Genomic DNA, 14,699 nt, shown 5'->3' on the forward strand with positions numbered 1-14,699 from the left:
GATGGGCGATTCCCGCCCGCTCCCCATGGGTGTAGAATAAATATTATAGATGTAGACATCCATTTTAAGTGGGAATGTAAGGTGGAAGTAAAGGATATCCTCAGAGGCTATATCTACCTGCTTTGCTAAGCACCCAAGATGGGCACCTACCCAAGTGATGAAGCTTCCTGAGGATCGACCCCTTCCTTTCCCTATTAACAATTGCATCTTTACTACAGGAGGCAAACCCAGCTTTTTGGATTCTCATGGTAAGCCAGGTTTCTTGAATTAGACATATATCATAGTTCTCTATGAATTGGCTCCATTCCATACATTTGAGCTTCGAAGCAAACCCAGCGACATTCCATGAGAGTTCCCTCACTAAACATTTTGTTTGGTTCTATTTTCCATAGATTTGTTTCACAACCCCTCTAGATGACTCTCCTGGATTCACACTGGCCTCACGGGGATCCTGTCTTCCATATCTCCCAACCAGATGGTCGCTGCTCGATCTAAAAGAGCCCTCAGCTTCCACCACATCATTCATGACCACCACAATGCCCCTCACTTGGTCTTGTTGGTGTTCACAGGGATTCGGGCTAGTTGTTCGTATGGATACCTGCATAGGTGTATTGGATTGCTCTATGTGTATCTTGGGTGATGCACCATGTGGGGGCTCATGGACTGGATCTCTACGCAGCTGGGGAGTAACTACCGTTAGATCCCTACTCTCGGTGTTGATAATTTCCCTTCTATAATTGATCCTATGTCTCTTCTCTCAGGGCAGGTAGTAAAATGAGTGATCATTTCATAACAGAGACAGCCGATCATATCCAACGGATCAAGCCTATTAAAGACAGGAATAATGGAATTCCAATCGTTGCTGGCTACTATGCGCTTGTGGGTTGTTCATAGGACATTTGGGATGAGAATTAGGGTGAAGCCTGTTGGCACAAACCTAGGTTTGTTAAAGAAACCAAGTGGCAAAAGCGCAATGTTTGTGTTTGTGTTTGTTCCATCCAATGCTTATCACCAAACAACAATCTTTGCATAATGTCAGGGTTCCTAAAGCTGACAATGATCCAGTCCCCAGAACGGTCAACCCTTCCCCTCCCAATCCACTGACCCTACGGACCAGATAAATACTGAGAGGGGAGAGTTTATGTTCAATGCGAACCAGTTCAGGCACTTGTTAAATAACTCCTTGTGTGCCTCCAGCTGGCCTTCTCGCAGTTCTGGAACACCAGACATACCCACCACATAAGGGGAAGATTCGGATGGTAGGTCAATGACTAGGAGTTTTTTGATGTTTCCTTGATTATCCATTCTTTGGTATTCGGTACTGCGATCTATCCGAGGAGCCCGGGTCTCTCACTGGTTTTCACTATACGGGGAGAGTGGATATTTTTTTTACATTGACGTGATTGGTAACAATCACAAGGCAATGCCACTAGCAGTCCCACAGATCCTACTCAGAATAGGGCTGCTGCCAGGCCCCCCTGTGCCCCTTTGTGTGTAATTCTCCCCTCCTCCCACCTCTTGGGCTTATAGTGGCGGATTAGCATGGGCCTTTTGAGCACGTTCGATGGCTGATAGACGAGCCAGTGATGGAGATAGCTCAAAACTCAAGATTTCTTTGACCTTCTCTGCTATCTGAGCCAATATTTGTGCCATGAAGTTAGGGTAGAGAACTGGGTCTCCTCTAACTGAATCTGTGGGCGTTGTTGCCAGTTGTCCAGCAAGGGGGTACTGGACACAGTAACAGATTTTGCCCCAGGTGTCGCTGTTTAGGGGTACCTGCTACTGAGTAGAACCCTCCCCTTTTTTCCCCACAAGACTCACATGTAGGTGATCCACTAAGAACGTGGGATTGATATTGAGACTGCATGGCCTCCCTTGTTCAACACGGGCCGGGCTCTTGAGTAGTGGTCTGTGCGCTCTGTGTCAGACAAGTTTAATCTATTGGCATTCCAGCAGGTGCCCCCAATGAGAGTCTCCTCTCAACCAGGTTGATTTCTGTTACCGCTACACCTATTGCCCTTTGCAGCATAATATTGAGGAATGTCAATTTGGGGGGCAGCAGCCGGTGGGAGTCCACCATCACATTTCCTTTTCCCCATAATTTACACCAAGTTATCACAGTGTAAAAGTGACAGCTTTAGACCTCAATTCTGCCAATAATGCCAGAGAAATATCAGGTTACGATGACTTAAGAGCTTTATGACAGTTTGCCAATGAGGATTTGTTACTCCGAGGTGGCTAATGCTTGCAACACTTGCTCCAGTGATTCCCTACCAAAGAGGAGCAAACTGAAGGGGGAGGGGGGGGGGGGGGACAGTGCCAGCACAAGATCAGCACAGGAACCAGCAGCAGGCAACTTAACTCCCCAGGTCGTTGCTGGATTTGCCACTTCCACCCACACAACACACAGCAGGCCAATGACGGTGTGAATGCGCAACATTTAGTAGCAGGTGATGAACCTGGGAAGGATTTGAGAGAACTTGGGGACCCACTGCAAAATGTACTGGTAAGCGTGGTCACGTTGTGGTGTGCTGTGGCACTCTACACCCTGTAAAGCCCCACCCGTCCACTGACCAGCTATCTCCTTCACTGCGCTGCCGTACACCTGAGTCTGCTCACTTACGTGAGCGAACCCAGTGCAATCAACGAGAATTACACTGACCTCACTGCTCACAGGGTCATGCAAAAGCCGTGGAGAGAACCTACAGTGTTACAGCATTGTAGAGTGTAGCAGTCGGGCTGGTGCTGGAACATATCAACATATCAGGGCAACAGCCCGACTTTAGCTAGGCTGTGCCATTTTGCCCCCGCAAATGTCTGGCAACATGTGCACAGGACCCAGGTTCCAGAAGGACTTGTGGGCGGGCACGAGCACGGTGAGAGGGTAGTGGGAGAAACTATAGTCCTTGGAGTCATAAAGCACCAACAGGGGCATCTGGTTGCGCTAGACTGGGGTAAATTCAAAGTTCAGGGAGACTGTCATGTAGGGCAGGCCAGCTATAGGACTCATGCAGGTCCCGCTGAAAAAGTAACTAGTATGGAGGAATAGTCAAAGACTCGATACGAGGAGCCGAGGAGGCAACGCGTCAATCCCATGGATGGAGGAAATATGCCGGTTCCGAACTAGGCTGTCAGTGAGACTTTATCGACAAACCCCTTGGCGATGAAGGCTATGAGTCATCGTCAAGCTGCGCAGTCAGTCGTCACGGAGTGGCGCAGTCCATTGAAGCAATGTCATCAGGCAGCAGCTGCGTCTGCATCGAAGGGAAATGTGTTGGTTCTTATCTGCGCAAAGTCGTCAATGCGTGGGTTCTGCTGGATCAGCACAGAAAAAGTCACTTCAAAGGGCCCCAGACTGGACTGACACCACTTGGTAAGGCAGGGTTCACAAATTGCAGAGTCCAGGTACTGTTGCAAGGTTGGAGGAAGTCTTTGATGGCCCTCAGACTTCAGAACAGGGGGCAAGCTAGCAAGCCCTTAGAGTCACTCTGGGTTCAAGTGAGATGGGTCCAGTCCTCTTCCTTAGCAGGGCAGAGGGCAGCAGCAGCAGGAAACAACAAGCACAGCAGAGCAGTAATGCTGTTCTCCCAGACCAGCAGTTGCACAAAGTGGCAGGCCTTGTGGCAGCACAGCAGTCCTTTCTGGCAGAGCTCTTCACAGCCCAGTAGTGTACTGATTTGGTGGAGTCAGAGACCCAGTACTTATTCTCAGTTGTGCCTTTGAAGTGAGAGTAACTTCAAAGAAGGGTCTTTGAAGTGCAGATAGGTCCTTTCTTCCCATCCATGGCTCCAGACTATCAGTAGGGGGTAATCAGCCCTTTGTGTGGGAACAGGGCACTGCCTATTTAGGCATATGCGACAACCCCTACCTCTCTTCCTGCCCATGAATAGTCATCAGAATGTAGATGACTGCTCGGACACGCCTAACATTACTGTGTTTGTGGCTGTCTAGAGAGAATACACAAAGTGTAGCTGTTACCTACCCCAGACGTGTATTCGAGACAGGCTGCAGGCACACAGAGCTGTAAGAACAGAAAAATGTCCACTTTCTAAAAGTGGTAATTCTAAAATAGTAATGTTAAATCCAACTTTACCAGTAAAGAGGATTTATCATTACCATTCCAGAGATATGAAACATGGCAAAACTACTCCTTTCTAATCAAGAATTAAATCTTAAGAATTCCAAATGTTAACCTATGAGGGGAGTAGGCCTCACAGTAGTGAAAAACAAATGTAGGTGGTTTTCACTACCAGAACATGCAAAAAGTAAAAGTCCAACCTTTTACTTACAGAGTACCCTGCCCTATGGGTTACCTAGAGAGTACCTTAGGGGTGACATGTAATAAAAGGGGAGTTTACAGCTTGGCAAAGGATTTTAAATGCCAAGGTGAAGTGACAGTAAAACTGCACACACAGGCCCCGCAGTGACAGGCCTGAGACATGTTTAAAGGGCTACTTGAGTGGGTGAATCAATCAGTGCTGCAGTCCCACTAGTAGTATTTAATTTACAGGTCCTGGGTATATGGTATACCAATTTACAAGGGACTTACAAGTAAATTAAATATGCCGAACAGGTGGGTATTACACCATGTTTGAGCACATGCACTTTAACATTCGCCAGCAGTGGTAATTGCTCAGAGTCCTAAAGCTGACAAAAAGAATTCGGCAAAAAGAGAAGGATGAGGACAAAACGTTTGGGGTGACCCTTTGGAGAGGGACATTTTCCAACAACAACTTTCAAAATAAAGTTACTTGTGTTGAAAACACTCTCGCGCTTAATGCTCCACAAAAAGAAATGTCCCTTAATTATGTTTCTACATACTAAGGTGTCTTCACTAAAAATACTTTCCTTTTTGACCATCAAACCACATTTGCATGTAGTATGTGCATGTATGTTTTCTAGAATGGACCACTGTAACATCCTGTACCTTAACTTGCCAGACAGTAGAGTATACAAGTTGCAACAAACAGAATTCTGCTGTTTGGAATGTAGCACAACTAAAAAGTCACAAGCATGTCTCACAAGACACAACTCAACTCTACTGGCACTGTTTAAGAGATGATCTCTTTCAAAACTCACTGCCTGATGCATAGCATATACAAAGACATAGCTTCAAAGACTTAGCTGCTTTGTTACCCAAAATAGGATGCCCTGTTTTTTTGGGCAAGTACTACCACAAGGGCACCTGGCAATCAACCACAAAATAAATCCTTGTACAATTCCTGATGAGGCCCAAGCAAAGGAACAGAGGGGACTGAAATGAGACAATACTTCATAAAGGAAACCCACCAACTGCAATAGCGATGTTCTCACAAAACCATTTACGGGGTGCAATATAATAAGGACAAATGGAACAGATCAAATTGAATTCCTCCAGATTAATATATAGGCTTCATAACTTCGAACCAGGATAGAATAAGTCATACTGCTTACTGCATCAAATGAGTAATTTCAAAATTATATTTTTTAAAACATTTTTGCGATTATCTCGGATAGAGAGTATTGTACATAAAAAAACTGAACTCTGTGTATATAAAAAATATTTACTGCAAAAGCTACATATATGTAAGGATTTGGCATGTCAAAAAAAGCAATTTATACCTAATAAGGGGAATGACAAATGATATAGCACAGTATTGGTAATTTATGTTCTAAGGACTCATTCTTACCCTTGATATTTTTGTGAAATAATTGTAAATTTAACCCTCGAAGAGTACATCTAACTTTATATTGATAAGAGACCGTTTTGGGCCCTATTTTCCTGAAAGTAACATTTGCTCTAACGCTAATCTATTAGTTGCAACTCGCTTCAAGAGAGCTTGCATTGGAAGGCACCAAGGTACTCTCCTAGCAGCCTGAGCCCTCACTTGTGCAATAATCTCTCTAAACTCTTCAGAACTATTCTCCTTCATCTGGCTTTTAGAAAAACTAAAAATTTCTATTCTGCTATTACATCCTGCCATAAATTTTTCTCCATTGGTTTTACACTCCTCTCTATATTTTGGTTTTTAGTCTAAAGGACATGACAAGTTTTGAATTACACTGACCACCACATACCCCTACCACAAAAATGCTTCTATGAGATAAACATCATGATTTACACTCAATAAATTAAATTGAAAAAAGAAGCACCCGTACCCTTTCCCTAGTAGACTTAAGAAACATATGTTCTCTAAAATAAGGGTCAGAGGGAGGGAAACACTACATTTAAGGCCAATTCAAGGAGACTAAAACCAGCAAGTCAAAATGTGCCTCAAAGGGCTCTATAGGATATACAAATCTTCCATCAAGAAGGCAAAAAGACTCTATAACTCCCATTGGATTTTAAACACCAAATGTCCAACAAAGGAAAAATTCAGAAAATGTTCAATTTAATCTAACAATTAAACCAGTCCACAGACCATTAATATCACCAAACATCTCAAGTCATGTGAGAAACCAACAAAATCAGGTTTGTCAGCAGAGTCCAAATGAGCATCCTTTCAATAGTACCCATTCAACCACCAGTTTAGCAATCCAACCTACTACCACATGATCATCATGATGTCCATCAAACCATAAAAGTGCCCTAACATTAAAGACACCTACCTTCCAATGACTGGCCACACGTGAATTAACTCTGGAGTACCAGTTTACCAGTAAACAAGGGAGGATGAAACCAGTGACCAGATGAGCGTCTGACCCACTCCCCTGCCCCGTTCATAATCAAATAGCAAACAAAAAAACGGAATAATAGACTTTCTGGCATATCAGCCCTTCTCTGTCCCAAATAGAGATTCTGTATTTACAGATTTTTCAAACACAGATTCTAATATTACTGCAATATTGCTGTGAAAAAGACGTAGCAAGGGATCATTCAAGAACTACAGATACAACAATGGGGATTGCATGATTAATTTCTGTATATCAAGTGTGTTTCATAGACACTTTCAGCCGTGTGCTAGACATTTCACATTTGACCAGACTCTAGGCACAATTATCCGATGTCTGCCTTTCATACATGGAAGCCAACTGTAAAGATTAGCGAAGATTTTTTACTGAACAGCAGCATTTATGTGCTAAGTTGTCATTCTACGTGTTGTGGGATTGAACTAGTACCCTGTGGTGTTTTCAGCATATGTGCTGAGGGAGTTCAGTTGCACTGAGGCTCCTGGAAGCCTGCAGTGTCCTTGCACAGCAATACAAAGGAATTCTTCACAAGAACCTGTGGGAGAACATACTTCACTATAACAAAAAAAAGAACCAACCTAAAACCTTAGCAGAGAGCCATCTTTTCTTGGCATTTATCCTGTATTAATGGAAGGACGGAAAATATTGCATACGCCATCAGTGAACGTTAAATTGCGTCGCAGATGATGGGATGCTGCAGACTCCTAACAGAGACAAACCATTATATAAGGGAGAGCCATGGAATGTCACATATTGGGGTAGAATACGGAGTCAGGCATACCATGATGAGGAATCTAAAAGGTATTCTGCTTTGCAAGAGGAAATAGTGCATGGCAAGACATATATGGAATGGTATTTCTGAGATACAGTAATAGTAGTAAATGTTTGACTAGACAAGGAAACAATATTATGGGAAATGGGGCAGATCAGGAGAGGTGATGAATGAATGCACAGTTCAATAGGGAGAGGGTTATTGACTCATGGGGTAGTGTAGGAAGAAAGATAATGCTGGGTAAGTGAGAAAAAGATCTGAATTTTCTTACCGGTGTTTAGAGCTGTTGGCTTGGACCTCTGCAATCACGGCTTTAGTGTTCCCAACCTCTCCATCTGTGAAAACAAAGAGCTGCAGAGGGAAAAATAATCATAAGAGAGAGTAACACGAGGTCATAATGCAGGCATCTGTAATAAAACAGTTTGATAGTATGGTGGAACGGGCGTATAAAGCTATTTTCATCTGTTTCTAACCCCCTTTTCTGGACATGCCAACATTACAAAATGAAATTGTTGGAAATGTTAAAATATATTTGCATTTATTTATTTTTACAGTTTTTAATACATGTCCTCGGTACTAAAGGACATTTTATTACAATTGAAACTGTATAAAACAAACAACCAAAAAGACTAAATTCTAACATGCCTTGCATATCATTATACTAATACCAGTAATGTTTTCATAGCTATAAAACATCTGAATACATTCTAAATAAATTTCCAGAGCAGAGTTAAATAAATAGGTTGTTGACGAGGACAGTGGAGGCAATTCTGGTGTAGCAATGCTTGCAACCTCTGCAAAAGCAAGAGGTGCGACTGTAGCAGGAATTGTACAGCCAAAGCATCCATGATGTTACGCACATAACCATAAAACATCTGACCAAGCATAGTTCATTTTTCAACACATGGTCCTAAAGTCTCAAAATGCATTTAATTTATGTAAAATACTGAACTTTCTGTCAAATAAACAAGATGGAAGACTTTTGTGAAAATAAGACTTTAAAATAAGGTATGCCTTTCCAGCCCCGGCGCAAGAGAACTTGACAAAAGTCGCCGAGTGCTTCAAGTCAATACTTTAAAAAGCAAGTATTAGCCTCTGGGAACCGCCAGTTAACACGGTCTGTAGCTAGATGCTGAAGGTGGTGAAGGTTTCAAGAGTCTGACATCTTTTGCACAACAGCAGACAGCAGCTGCCAATTTCTGCGATGTGCAATGCAGAAATAACTTTGTCCTCACAGTGGTCATATTTAGGCTAGGCCCCAGTTGCCATTTTTAAACTGTCAGCCCACTAACAGTCTAACGCTTTCATCCTGGTTTGTTCATATTCTTCCCTCTCTCAATCTCTATCAGCTGGGAAGAGTGACAAGTGAGCTAGTTTGTGAAAGTGCAGACCAGGTTGCTAGATCTCAGTGCAAGTCCTTTTAAGACAAGTACCTCAAGCCTTTTTCACCGTTTTCAGTTTTATATAGCGCAAACAAGACCCAAAGGTATCAAAGGGCTTTATATGAGCAGGTGTTCTGTTACAGATGAATTCATTTTTGTTAGGCACGGGGAGATTAAGTGATTTTACCAGAATCACAGGCTGTTGAGTGTCCCTGCTGAGACACAAACCCGGTTCCCCAGCTTGGAGGTCGACCGCTCCAGCCATTAGGACACATCCTCTCTCCTTCTTCACTTGGTGTGTGTTTTTCACATTTCCTAAGGCTGCCACAGCCTTAAAATGACTTCATATGCCAGGAGCAGTGGCACACTGTAGGACCCCTCTCAGATTCTCTGACATCAGAATTATAATCCCAACCTAACAGAGATGTTGCCTTTATCCTGTGGTTTGTGGGATACATGAAACTAAAGAAGGCAGTCGGGACAAACCCCAGAGAGCACACGCCTCATGCAATACAGTGAAAGGAGCCTGGTGAGCACCCATGACCTGTAGCTTAACTGAGGTTGGAGAGGAGCTAGCATTGGAGGTTGTGTGGGGTCTGGGATGGATAGTGAGACCTGGACAGGCGGTTATATAATTCCCCAGTGGGTGAAGAGCACCCCTATACTTGCTGGGCACCAAAGTGTGCTCTGAGAGCCCCATCTTGTGATGGTCTCCGCTCCCAGGCGTGGATCGTCCGGTGCTAACAAACTGGGGAAAATAGGATTTTAACTGAGTGACCCAGTGTTGGAAAGCACAGTACATAAGCCCCTTTGGTGGATAAGCTGATTTGATACCTTCAACCTGCCAGAAGAATATACCTGGTGTCGCAGCAGGAGGAAGAATCTAAGCCAGAATGACAGATAAGCAAAGAAGGGTTCCTTTTGCCACATATAGGAGCTAGTACCTAGGGACAGCACAGGGGTCTTATGGTCCCCATGGATGAAGCTGAACTAACAACCGGTGGGAGGGCCTAGCTGTACTCAATCAATACGCGGTGTTCAGATTTGAGTGAGAAGACAAGTACATAGAAGCTGTGAAAGCTGTAGAGAGTAAATTGGAGGGCGTGTTGGGCTGGGTTTGCAGTGCAGAACACGAGAAAGAGCTGTCTGCACTTAGGATACAGACCCAGGAATTGTTTTCATTATAATTGACAGCATCATCAGGATGTACAAGTGTGAACTACTTGTTAACCTGTTGGGGTGGAGTCACCTCAAGGTACTAGGGGTCCTGCATACATCCCGGCTTTAGAGAAGGAGATGCCCCAAAAAGATCCACTGGACAGATTAAGTGGCCTCACTTGAGAAGTAATACTCAACAGGCCCATTTTATTATGTTATCGAAGCTACAAGGGTGTTAGGGGACTCTAATTTCCATGTTCTATTGTCTGTGAGAAGACCCTCAAACTTGTAGAATAAACCCAAAATATCTAATTACCACCTTAACTGTTTGATGTCACTATGATGGGCAATTCAACAATGTTACAACAAACAAATGATGGACGGAATGCTGACAATGCAGACATTCTCCCCCAGTCAAGAGATCTGGGTTAAATCCATCGTTCTTTTGCCCACTACGCCACCCCAGTTCAGACATGGCCATATGCAAATCAGTCTTGACCCTGTGCCTCATGGGAACAGTCCAGCCCGAACTGCCAAGCCATGTCTTCCCTGGACCGGAATCAAGCATCCTAGGACCGGTTTCTGGCTATCAGCCGTCATCAGCCAGGATAGCTTGACTCCAGTGGCGTAGTGAGCACGGGTCCCACGTCTGGGAATACCCATCCCACTTAGGGCGAAAAGCGTTACAACAAACAAATGATGGACGGAATGCTGACAATGCAGACATTCTCCCCCAGTCAAGAGATCTGGGTTAAATCCATCGTTCTTTTGCCCACTACGCCACCCCAGTTCAGACATGGCCATATGCAAATAAGTCTTGACCCTGTGCCTCATGGGAACAGTCCAGCCCGAACTGCCAAGCCATGTCTTCCCTGGACCGGAATCAAGCATCCTAGGACCGGTTTCTGGCTATCAGCCGTCATCAGCCAGGATAGCTTGACTCCAGTGGCGTAGTGAGCACGGGTCCCACGTCTGGGAATACCCATCCCACTTAGGGCGAAAAGCGTTACAACAAACAAATGATGGACGGAATGCTGACAATGCAGACATTCTCCCCCAGTCAAGAGATCTGGGTTAAATCCATCGTTCTTTTGCCCACTACGCCACCCCAGTTCAGACATGGCCATATGCAAATCAGTCTTGACCCTGTGCCTCATGGGAACAGTCCAGCCCGAACTGCCAAGCCATGTCTTCCCTGGACCGGAATCAAGCATCCTAGGACCGGTTTCTGGCTATCAGCCGTCATCAGCCAGGATAGCTTGACTCCAGTGGCGTAGTGAGCACGGGTCCCACGTCTGGGAATACCCATCCCACTTAGGGCGAAAAGCGTTACAACAAACAAATGATGGACGGAATGCTGACAATGCAGACATTCTCCCCCAGTCAAGAGATCTGGGTTAAATCCATCGTTCTTTTGCCCACTACGCCACCCCAGTTCAGACATGGCCATATGCAAATCAGTCTTGACCCTGTGCCTCATGGGAACAGTCCAGCCCGAACTGCCAAGCCATGTCTTCCCTGGACCGGAATCAAGCATCCTAGGACCGGTTTCTGGCTATCAGCCGTCATCAGCCAGAATAGCTTGACTCCAGTGGCGTAGTGAGCACGGGTCCCACGTCTGGGAATACCCATCCCACTTAGGGCGAAAAGCGTTACAACAAACAAATGATGGACGGAATGCTGACAATGCAGACATTCTCCCCCAGTCAAGAGATCTGGGTTAAATCCATCGTTCTTTTGCCCACTACGCCACCCCAGTTCAGACATGGCCATATGCAAATCAGTCTTGACCCTGTGCCTCATGGGAACAGTCCAGCCCGAACTGCCAAGCCATGTCTTCCCTGGACCGGAATCAAGCATCCTAGGACCGGTTTCTGGCTATCAGCCGTCATCAGCCAGGATAGCTTGACTCCAGTGGCGTAGTGAGCACGGGTCCCACGTCTGGGAATACCCATCCCACTTAGGGCGAAAAGCGTTACAACAAACAAATGATGGACGGAATGCTGACAATGCAGACATTCTCCCCCAGTCAAGAGATCTGGGTTAAATCCATCGTTCTTTTGCCCACTACGCCACCCCAGTTCAGACATGGCCATATGCAAATCAGTCTTGACCCTGTGCCTCATGGGAACAGTCCAGCCCGAACTGCCAAGCCATGTCTTCCCTGGACCGGAATCAAGCATCCTAGGACCGGTTTCTGGCTATCAGCCGTCATCAGCCAGGATAGCTTGACTCCAGTGGCGTAGTGAGCACGGGTCCCACGTCTGGGAATACCCATCCCACTTAGGGCGAAAAGCGTTACAACAAACAAATGATGGACGGAATGCTGACAATGCAGACATTCTCCCCCAGTCAAGAGATCTGGGTTAAATCCATCGTTCTTTTGCCCACTACGCCACCCCAGTTTAGACATGGCCATATGCAAATCAGTCTTGACCCTGTGCCTCATGGGAACAGTCCAGCCCGAACTGCCAAGCCATGTCTTCCCTGGACCGGAATCAAGCATCCTAGGACCGGTTTCTGGCTATCAGCCGTCATCAGCCAGGATAGCTTGACTCCAGTGGCGTAGTGAGCACGGGTCCCACGTCTGGGAATACCCATCCCACTTAGGGCGAAAAGCGTTACAACAAACAAATGATGGACGGAATGCTGACAATGCAGACATTCTCCCCCAGTCAAGAGATCTGGGTTAAATCCATCGTTCTTTTGCCCACTACGCCACCCCAGTTCAGACATGGCCATATGCAAATCAGTCTTGACCCTGTGCCTCATGGGAACAGTCCAGCCCGAACTGCCAAGCCATGTCTTCCCTGGACCGGAATCAAGCATCCTAGGACCGGTTTCTGGCTATCAGCCGTCATCAGCCAGGATAGCTTGACTCCAGTGGCGTAGTGAGCACGGGTCCCACGTCTGGGAATACCCATCCCACTTAGGGCGAAAAGCGTTACAACAAACAAATGATGGACGGAATGCTGACAATGCAGACATTCTCCCCCAGTCAAGAGATCTGGGTTAAATCCATCGTTCTTTTGCCCACTACGCCACCCCAGTTCAGACATGGCCATATGCAAATCAGTCTTGACCCTGTGCCTCATGGGAACAGTCCAGCCCGAACTGCCAAGCCATGTCTTCCCTGGACCGGAATCAAGCATCCTAGGACCGGTTTCTGGCTATCAGCCGTCATCAGCCAGGATAGCTTGACTCCAGTGGCGTAGTGAGCACGGGTCCCACGTCTGGGAATACCCATCCCACTTAGGGCGAAAAGCGTTACAACAAACAAATGATGGACGGAATGCTGACAATGCAGACATTCTCCCCCAGTCAAGAGATCTGGGTTAAATCCATCGTTCTTTTGCCCACTACGCCACCCCAGTTCAGACATGGCCATATGCAAATCAGTCTTGACCCTGTGCCTCATGGGAACAGTCCAGCCCGAACTGCCAAGCCATGTCTTCCCTGGACCGGAATCAAGCATCCTAGGACCGGTTTCTGGCTATCAGCCGTCATCAGCCAGGATAGCTTGACTCCAGTGGCGTAGTGAGCACGGGTCCCACGTCTGGGAATACCCATCCCACTTAGGGCGAAAAGCGTTACAACAAACAAATGATGGACGGAATGCTGACAATGCAGACATTCTCCCCCAGTCAAGAGATCTGGGTTAAATCCATCGTTCTTTTGCCCACTACGCCACCCCAGTTCAGACATGGCCATATGCAAATCAGTCTTGACCCTGTGCCTCATGGGAACAGTCCAGCCCGAACTGCCAAGCCATGTCTTCCCTGGACCGGAATCAAGCATCCTAGGACCGGTTTCTGGCTATCAGCCGTCATCAGCCAGGATAGCTTGACTCCAGTGGCGTAGTGAGCACGGGTCCCACGTCTGGGAATACCCATCCCACTTAGGGCGAAAAGCGTTACAACAAACAAATGATGGACGGAATGCTGACAATGCAGACATTCTCCCCCAGTCAAGAGATCTGGGTTAAATCCATCGTTCTTTTGCCCACTACGCCACCCCAGTTCAGACATGGCCATATGCAAATCAGTCTTGACCCTGTGCCTCATGGGAACAGTCCAGCCCGAACTGCCAAGCCATGTCTTCCCTGGACCGGAATCAAGCATCCTAGGACCGGTTTCTGGCTATCAGCCGTCATCAGCCAGGATAGCTTGACTCCAGTGGCGTAGTGAGCACGGGTCCCACGTCTGGGAATACCCATCCCACTTAGGGCGAAAAGCGTTACAACAAACAAATGATGGACGGAATGCTGACAAAGCAGACATTCTCCCCCAGTCAAGAGATCTGGGTTAAATCCATCGTTCTTTTGCCCACTACGCCACCCCAGTTCAGACATGGCCATATGCAAATCAGTCTTGACCCTGTGCCTCATGGGAACAGTCCAGCCCGAACTGCCAAGCCATGTCTTCCCTGGACCGGAATCAAGCATCCTAGGACCGGTTTCTGGCTATCAGCCGTCATCAGCCAGGATAGCTTGACTCCAGTGGCGTAGTGAGCACGGGTCCCACGTCTGGGAATACCCATCCCACTTAGGGCGAAAAGCGTTACGGTCCTAGGATGCTTGATTCCGGTCCAGGGAAGACATGGCTTGGCAGTTCGGGCTGGACTGTTCCCATGAGGCACAGGGTCAAGACTGATTTGCATATGGCCATGTCTAAACTGGGGTGGTGTAGTGGGCAAAAGAACGATGGATTTAACCCAGA

The 14,699-nt window shown here is 46.3% G+C and overlaps 1 protein-coding gene across 4 annotated transcripts in view; it reads right to left on the reverse strand.

Annotated features, from left to right (window-relative positions):
* Positions 1–14,699, reverse strand: part of LOC146785794 (von Willebrand factor A domain-containing protein 5A-like) — a 310,735-nt gene that overhangs the window by 148,619 nt on the left and 147,417 nt on the right. For all 4 annotated transcript variants that reach the window (XM_085635059.1, XM_085635061.1, XM_085635058.1 and 1 more), the window contains one exon: positions 7,713–7,792. In XM_085635059.1, the coding sequence (XP_085491185.1) occupies positions 7,713–7,792 (80 nt within the window). The remainder of the gene's footprint in view (positions 1–7,712; positions 7,793–14,699) is intronic.

The sequence above is a fragment of the Triturus cristatus genome, chromosome 11, assembly GCF_964204655.1.
Source record: "Triturus cristatus chromosome 11, aTriCri1.1, whole genome shotgun sequence".
Lineage (NCBI taxonomy): Eukaryota > Metazoa > Chordata > Amphibia > Caudata > Salamandridae > Triturus > Triturus cristatus.